Source organism: Danio aesculapii, chromosome 9 (assembly GCF_903798145.1).
Source record: "Danio aesculapii chromosome 9, fDanAes4.1, whole genome shotgun sequence".
Lineage (NCBI taxonomy): Eukaryota > Metazoa > Chordata > Actinopteri > Cypriniformes > Danionidae > Danio > Danio aesculapii.
This window is the reverse complement of record NC_079443.1, coordinates 17386023-17395174: the sequence shown is the minus strand read 5'-3', so window position 1 is coordinate 17395174 and position 9152 is coordinate 17386023. Positions and strand designations below refer to the sequence as shown.

The 9152-nt window shown below is 37.3% G+C and overlaps 1 protein-coding gene across 1 annotated transcript; it reads left to right on the top strand.

Moving 5' to 3' along the window:
- Nucleotides 1–585: 585 nt before the first annotated feature.
- gpr45 (G protein-coupled receptor 45) lies at nucleotides 586–8038 on the top strand. The gene is made up of 2 exons (XM_056465348.1): nucleotides 586–846; nucleotides 5888–8038. The coding sequence occupies exon 2, from the start codon at nucleotides 6010–6012 to the stop codon at nucleotides 7135–7137; it is 1128 nt and encodes a 375-aa protein (XP_056321323.1). The 5' UTR covers nucleotides 586–846; nucleotides 5888–6009; the 3' UTR covers nucleotides 7138–8038.
- Nucleotides 8039–9152: the final 1114 nt, after the last annotated feature.

The window sequence follows — 9152 nt, the reverse complement described above, 5'->3', positions numbered from 1 at the left end:
ACGACAAGACTTTTGTCAGGTAGTTAATATTCTTTGAGGAGGAAATCTTCTCAGGTACATTTTCTCTGTTCAGGGCATCAAGTTAGATCTTTATAAAAACAGAACAGAAAACAACAATAAGGTGCTATAGTAGAAAATAAAGTGCTGCCAATTTCGATTTTTGCTGACAATTTATTTATCATGAAGTGATGATTTTGTTCTCTTTGACTCATCTAATGAAAATAGTGCTTTTTTCTAATATTATTTATGTTATGTTTTAGTTTTGACCTAAAGTCTAATTCACATCTTTGGATATTGACTTCCATATTGTTTTGCTCCTGCAATGCATGGATGTAAATTGTTTTCCCAAACATTCTTCAGAATATCTGGTTTTTTACTTCATCAGAAAGAAATTCATCAAAGTTTAGAATCATTTAAGGAGACGTTGAGGAAATATTTGTTGTTGGGTGAACTAACCCTTTAAGTAGCTGCTTCTTACACCCAAATCAGTATGAAGCTTACTCAAAAAGCAGCAAACACCTCTTGCTAATACGAGGGTTTTCAGAGGAACCATTGAGCTTTATAATTAAGCGTGTACGTCAATGGGCTTCTGATACAATTTGTCATTTGTGTACCTCAAGGATGAAGCTTTCAGTTCAGTGATTGACTGTCTGTCGTTGTCACACCTCCAGAGCTCCACACCCCGACGGATGTGTTTCATGCAGCAAAGAAATCGCTTCACTGGAAACAATAGACATCGTGTAAAAATAACAACAACGGCAGCAGCTACAACAGCTTGCCCTTCACCTGTGTGGATTTTTACGGCTCACCGCCCAACAAACACACGGACTTCTGTTGACATAAGAGGTAAAACCACCGCACAATCCGTCTGTGTGAATCACATCTGCTGAGCGCGCGATCGAGTGCACGTGAGCAATGCAATGTTGCATCATTGACACGAATCGTGTGATCAGTGCATAAATCACAAGGGTGCGATAGTGATGCTAATTGTCATGCACATCACGTTTTGGCATTTTCACAATATTTAGTAGCATAGTTCTGGGTGTTTCGCTGCATTTGTAAATCATTATTGAAGCGTATTTATTTCAAATGCATTATGGACAACCTGCAATGCTAAGGATATTGTTGATTTGTTTTGTGTTTTAATAAGACCGTTTTTGTTTTGTTTGTTTGATATTTGAGATTGACCACACATTCGCTGTATTGGCTGCACTGGTGTTTTTATTCTAGCGAGTCTCTAAAAACAGTCCTCATGTCAACATTAACATAAGCGCTTTTTACAAATAAGCATTCGATCTTACATCAAATGTGTTCACGCGTTCAGAAGTAAATAGCTTGTAACAATATCCAAAAAATTGGAAATTACCGTGTGCAATAATGTAAACATACTACTGAACAGGTTGGAAAACAACAATAATATGATTAGCCATAATGCATATACATTTTTTGTTATAATAATAACTACTATAAATTGTTGTGTGGAAATATCAAATAATACTAAAAATAATTTATATAAAATGATATGTATACATACATGTTTATATACAATTAAATTTAGAATTATTAAACACCCTTTGCATTTTTTTTCTTTTAAAAATTTCCCAAATGAAATTTCCTAAGGAAATTTTCACAGTATGTCTGATAATATGTTTTCTCGTGAAGAAAGTCTTATTTGTTTTATTTCGGCTTGAATAAAAGCAGTTTTAAATTTTTAATTTTTTAAAAACATTTAAGGTAAAAAAATATTAGCCCCTTTGACTTCTGACTTATCTATCTATCTATCTATCTATCTATCTATCTATCTATCTATCTATCTATCTATCTATCTATCTATCTATCTATCTATACATACATACATACATACATACATATATATATATATATATATATATATATATATATATATATATATATATATATATATATATATATATATATATTTAAATCTATAGAGTAAATCCATGAGTAAATCCAAAGCAGTGAGTCACTAAAAGCGACCTTTATTATTTTCAATATTTTTATTATTTATTATTATTATTTAACACAAGATGCTATTTCAAACATAAAAAAATGTGATTACATATATTTTTAGGGGTGAACTGCCCTTTTAAAGGAGATTGAAAAAGAAAGAAATAATTTGTTGTTGTTTTATTTTTGCCCAATGTGTTGAGCTTGTAATAAAACCTAAAATAAGTAAAACATCATCGAGTTTCTAGATTTATGAAATTATTAGACTCATTTGGAAAGGACATTCATAAAAGAAATGCTGATTATGTTCAAGATAATGCAGAGAGAGTTATTTTTTTCTTTAATGTCAATGAATCGTGCCAAGGAAATTATTAATTCAAATAATATGATAATATAGTCATACACAGGCAGATCTGTTTTGGTATAATTAAATTTTTACTGAACAAATTTCCAAAAGATAACAGTATTAATTTAAAAAACAAAACAAAAAATCTCAGAATTCACTGTTCCAAATTATTTTGTACAACAGAGTTTGAAAACAGTTGTGTTATGAAAATAGTAATGTGTTAAATGTGCAGCATGAGGGTGTCATGTTTACTGAAATTAAAAGCTATTTCAATCAAAAACATCCTAACATGGCAAGTTACATGTTAACATAGGACCTCTTCTTTGATTTTACCTTCATGATTCTTGTATCCACTGAACTTATAGGTTTTTGGATAGTTTTTGTTTGAATTTCTTTGCAGGTTGTCAGAATAGCCTCCCAGAGTTGCTTTTTGAATGACAACTGCTGCCCATCCTCATAGATTTTTAGCTTGAAAGGATACTCCAAAGGTTCTCGATAGGGTTGAAGTCCTTTTATGCCCATAGCAGCCAATGCCACAAAAGTATTGCTTGCAGCATGAGATGGTGCATTGTCATACATGAAGATGATTATGCTATGGAAGGTTATATAGTTAAACACTCTTTTTACTTTGCTGAGGTAAATTTCACTCTTTTAGGAACCCTTAAGTGGCCTACCAGCTCTCTCCCCATAATTCCGGCCCAAAAAAAGACTTTGCCACCTCCTTGCTGACATCGCAGCTTTATTGGGCCATGCTGACCATCAACAAACTGTACACTACTCCATCCATCTGGGCTGGGTTTCCTGATAACAACATATGTTGGCTCTTAAAATAGCTCTGTAAGGTTGCAAACGCTAATTGCAACTCCACATGCATTTCCCAAAAATGCACATAACATGATTGTGCAAGAACTTGCTCTACATGCCACTTAGGAGTCACTGTTAATTTCCAAAGTGCTGGAATATAGCCTTATATCGAATCATATCATAACGTTTAACATATTCATCATCTCATATGGATTAGCAATATTAGTATATACTGTAAAGCACATGCATGTAGACTGAGGCTCAAAACAGCTGGAACAAAAAACTTAAGGTTAACGAACATATGGTTCACATAAGTCACTGACGGATTTTCTTTTAGTTTTATTCATATTTACTATTTATTTATATTTTATGAGACACTGGCACAGGGTGTGACATATAGACACTGATTGGATGAATTTTTCTTGGTCCTACACCTTCCACAAAATATATATATATATATATATATATATTAATAAGTGGTAATATATTTTATATTACCACTTAATTTAATAATTGCTCAGGATGTGAAGAGGCTGCTATTAATTCCAAATAAACAAATATTTTGTGTGTTAGGACGAATTAGGAAAATCAGCTAAATATCAGAGATATCTAACATTTGCATAATAAATTGGATTGCAGTGTATATCTGCACTCTTCTTAGCAAAGAGCAACCCAGAATCACCATGGCAACGTTAGCATCGTCAGAGTGAGCATCATTGCCTCTTTCATCTGTAAACACAATGATTGTGGTGTGTAGATGTGCTCACCATATTGTTCATATTGGGCTGCACACAGATTGCTTTACAGATGTTTATGTAGTATTTTAAATATCTGTTATAAAAAATGAGTATGAGTATGCCTGAAAAAAGTAGTGTGCCTGAAGAATACTGTTGAATATATATTATAAGTCATAAAGAGTAATATATTGCTATAAGTGCTTTATAGAATAATCAGCTCAGCTGGTGTAAAAAAGTCATATCATCACCTAAAATATAAATAAAAACTTACTCTCCATCATACTGTTTTAAAACTATCATTTCCATCACAATATATACTTACACCATCAACATCACAATCACACCCACGAGTGTAACCACAGATTTTGGTGTGAAATAGGAATTGACCACAATGGTTTAAAGGTCCAGTAAAATTAAAATAATGTTTTTGGATGTTAGTATCTGTGTGTTAGTCTTGAAGGATATCTAAAAGCTAGTGTGGTACAAAACAATGACAAAATTTGTGTTTATAAGATATAAAACCGATATAAACATGTAAAGCTTGCAGTTTGTCTCTTCCACCAAATTGGATCAACGTTTGTTTTTTTTTCACATCACCTCATACTATAGTTTTTCAATTTATTTTGACCAATAAAATGCTCTTTAGTATCAAGACACTTTTCATTTGCTTTTCATTTGATGTGCTTGAGCTCAACTACACTCACAGGCAGAGCTGTGATAAAACAAGACGCTATTGGCTGCTTTTTTAAAAGGGGAGGAGCTACTTTATGTCCTGCCCTCTCTGTTTTACAGTTGAGATTGTCAAACATCGAATTAAAAATGCACATTTCAAAGCACTTCATGTAACCTCTAAAGATAATAGCTTAATAATAACAATAGTCTATCATATGCACATTTCATTATAAATATCTTTACTTTCATTTTGATCAATCTGATGCATCACGGTTAAATAAAGACCTATATACTGTACAGATGTAACCCTGACTATGTAACCCACCGATCCTACACTGAACCTGTTCTGAGCTGGGATTGAACTGGCGATTCTTTGCATGGGAGTCGGTTGCTCTAACAAGGAGGCCAAAGACCATGGCCTCTAGCGTCTGTCGCTAGAGCACCTTTTGAGGTCAGCACTTTGCTTGCTGGCCTCTGTTACACTCACCCCCCTAAACCTCACTCCCATCCTGGACGAGCCCCTACATGTAACCCACTGGTCCTGTTGCACCCATCCCGTTCTGAGCTGGGATCGAACCGGCGATTCTTTGTATGGGAGTTGGTTGCTCTAACAAGGAGGCTAAAGACTATGGCCTCTAGCGTTCTGTCACTAGAGCACCTTTTGAGGTCAGAGGTGTGAGGTTTACCTGGATAGCACTTTGCTAGCTGGCCTGTTACACTCGCTCCCCTAAACCTCACTCCCTTCCCGGATGAGCCCCCACATGTAACCCAACAGTCCTACTGTATTCAACTTGATCTGAGCTGGGATTGAGCCGGCGATTCCGAGGAGTGAAGTTTACCTGCACAGCACTTCATTATCTGGCCTTTGTTACAACTATAAAAAGAAAAAAAGACATCCACACCTCAACTATAATACAGATGAATGACATTGGAACCATTTTTGGTTTCCATCTAATACACAATAAAATCATTGCCACCCAATAAGAATCCTTCCAACTTTAAAAATCCAAAGCTTATAATAATGTGAATTATCAATCAGGAAGTGCAATTAAAAGTATTCATGTAGTTTTGTAAAAATGTTACTTTAAACCAGGGGTCACCAAATCTCAGTCCTGGAGGGCCGTTGTCCCAGCAGGGTTTAGCTCCAGCTTGCCTCAACACACCTGGCTGGGTGTTTCAAGTATACCTAGTAAGACCTTGATTAGCGTGTTCAGGTGTGTTTGATTAGGGTTGGAGCTAAAATCTGCAGGACACCGGCCCTCCAGATACAGGTTAGGTGACCCCTGCCTTAAACATTTGAATAGAAATATAAATGAAGATTGGTGTTGACAAAACTCACACTCATGTTCTTCTCTTGCAGGTAAAGTTCTGCAATGTCTTCAATGTGGAGAGCAATCTACTCGGCGGAATCACAACACACCATGGGAAATGTTTAGCTATAACTTTCCAGCATTGAATGGATGAATCCTGGTAACAGCTGCCATGTTTGCATGTAATGGCAGCTCATTGGAGGCATGCGGCCTTCTCGAACCAATAGAAACTGAGATGCAAGAGGCTGATACTGCCCTCATGCCCACCACTCTCAGGGTGGCACTGGCTGCCATAATGATCTTCATGATCACCATAGGTTTCCTTGGCAATGCTATTGTGTGTCTGATAGTGTATCAGAAGCCAGCAATGCGTTCAGCGATTAATCTGCTCCTGGCCACGCTGGCGTTTTCTGACATCATGCTGTCACTGCTATGCATGCCATTCACTGCGGTCACTCTTGCAACTACGGACTGGAGCTTTGGAGTGGGATTCTGTCGGGTTTCAGTCATGTTATATTGGCTGTTTGTTCTAGAAGGGGTGTCTATCCTTCTGATCATCAGCGTTGATCGATTCCTCATTATAGTTCAAAGGCAAGACAAGCTGACCCCACATCGGGCAAAAATCCTCATTGGTGCATCATGGGCTCTGTCGCTCTGCGTGTCCCTACCATCCCTTGTTGGTTGGAGGACAGCAGGGATTGGGGCACAAGTGCCGCAGTGCATTCTGGGATACAGCGAATCCCTGGCAGACCGGGGTTACACGGTGCTGCTTGCGGTTGCTGTGTTTTTTGTGCCGTTTGGTGTGATGTTGTATTCATACCTATGTATTCTCAATACGGTTCGACGGAATGCTCTGCGCATCCACAATCACACAAGTGAAGCCAGCGTTGCGATCAGCCATGTCAGCAAGTTGGGTTTAACCGGTCTACAGCGGCCCCAAGTCAACATAGACATGAGTTTCAAAACAAGAGCCTTCACTACCATCCTCATCCTTTTCATCGGCTTCTCCGTGTGCTGGTTGCCACACACAGTGGTGAGTCTGTTGTCCGTGTTCAGCAGACGCTTCTACCTCAGTCCTGCGTTTTACCCAGTGAGCATCGGGGCTCTTTGGTTGAGCTACCTAAAAGCGGTCTTTAACCCGGTGATATACTGCTGGAGAATCCGAAAGTTTCGAGAGGCCTGTCTGGAGTTTATGCCCAAGACCTTTCATCTCTGTCCCAAGATTCCTGGTCGAAGTCGCAGGCGTATAAGACCCAGCAACATCTATGTGTGCAGCAGCGAGACTCAGTCTTCAGTCTAGAATTTGCACCAAAGCTTAAATATTGAAAAGCCAAGAATGAAAGATGATGTTTTTGTAACTGTGGCCAGCTAGTGAGAGCTGTGCCACTAAACCTCACTCCTCTGATCAGATGGTAGAGGATGTGGTCTGTAGTGTCCTTGCTGAAACTCATGCCTCCCTTGCAGGGATCGCCAGTTAGAATCCTACTCATGGTGGATCAATGTAAAATAGGAAAGGTTGCATTGGTGCCATGAACCGGATTGGAGTGAGATTTAGGGGGCTGAGTATAATGAAGGTAAACACAGGTTTACCTCTGTTCTCAAATGATCCACTGCTAACAGATAGTAGAGGCTGCGGTCTTTAGCATCCTCAGTAGAGCACCTGCCTCCCATGCGGGATTCGTCAGTTACTCTTGGGGAAGGTCAGTGTTGTGGAGGGCACCAAGTGTTAGTTCACCCAAAAATGAATATTTGTTATTAATTATTATACTTATGTCATTTCAAACCCCTGAGACCTTTAAAATCAAATAAAGCTATTTTACATTTGAAAGCTCCCTCATCCTCCATTGTCAGCAAGGTTCCTGACTTGTATAATCTGGAAAAATACCCCTCCAACAACAAAATAAAAATCCTCAGATCAGACCACATGGCTTCAGCGGTTCAATCAAAACATTTGCAAGCTATGAGAATACATTTGTGAGCACATAAAACAAAAATAACTGTTTTATTCATAAATTTTTTCTCCTCAGTGTCAGCGTATGGGCGCACATTTATGTGTCAGGCTTAGGCACATCTCTGATGTACTGTAATATCTTGAGTGCCCCTGTGCACTGTAAAAAATATCCATAAATTAGCATTTTTTCGTATTTTGTGATTCATGTTTTTATTTTTCCCTATTTATTTATGCTTTTGAATTACATTATGAGACCATGATCTTTCTTTCAACTACTTTTAACCTTCATATGTTGGAAAAAGTTACTTTTATTGACATTTTTAATAGTTTAAAGCAGGGGTCACCAATCTCGGTCCTTGAGGGCCGGTGTCCCTGCAGGGTTTAGCTCCAACTTGCCTTAACACACCTGGCTGAGTGTTTCAAGTATACCTAGTAAGACCTTGATTAGCTCATTCAGGTGTGTTTGATTAGGGTTGGAGCTAAAATCTGCAGGATACCGACCCTCCAGGAACAAGTTTGGTGACCCCTGGTTTAAAGTGATATATTGTTAAGCTGGTGTTGTATATTACAATATTACAATATGTAATAAACTGCCAGTGTATTATACAGACTTATTTCTCTAAATATTACTTCTTAGGCATTACATTTCTTCAAACTACCAAAATGTCAACAAAAGTCACTTTGTTAAACTGTAGAGTTGAATTTTCAACATCAAAAGTCAACAGAGCAGAGATCAACATCCCATAATTTAATTCATAACCATAAATAAACAGAAAACACTTGTGAATCACAAAATACAGAAGGGTTAATTAACAGATATTTTTTACAGTATGCTTTGTTTTAAACAGAGGTCGCACATAGGCATCCTATGGGATATACGTCATTGCACAGTGCTTATGAACACACATGCCCTGTACTGACAGCTAGGAGAAGACACTGTTAGATAAAATTTTTATTTTTGATTCATGTGTTTTAATTTTCATTTTTGGGTGAACTAACCCTTTAACAGACACATTTCCAGTGATTCAATCACAAGCAGTCAGAAAAGTTGCATTATCATTTCTTCCTGCTTTCAAATTTGCCTCTTATAACCATTTGTCTTCAGATTTCATTGACGTGCTTCCCTTTAATTCCATCAGGTATGCAGCTTATAAGCAAGCGGAATAGTAAGTGGAGGAAAAGGATGTGAATGACAACTACAATTTTGTTAATGTGTGTATGTTTGGTACAATGAAGAAAGAATACCTTGTTTTGGTGTGCTCAATAAGTCCCAAAAAATATCACTGTGTTTACATCATAGAAACAATTATATTGAATGTGTTTTCGACTAACTCTGAAAGTGACCGACAGTAGATAAGCTTAAA

What these genes read in the sequence shown, in the direction of transcription:
- gpr45 (XM_056465348.1), top strand. Translation starts at nt 6,010, where the DNA reads ATGTTTGCATGTAATGGCAGCTCATTGGAGGCATGCGGCCTTCTCGAA.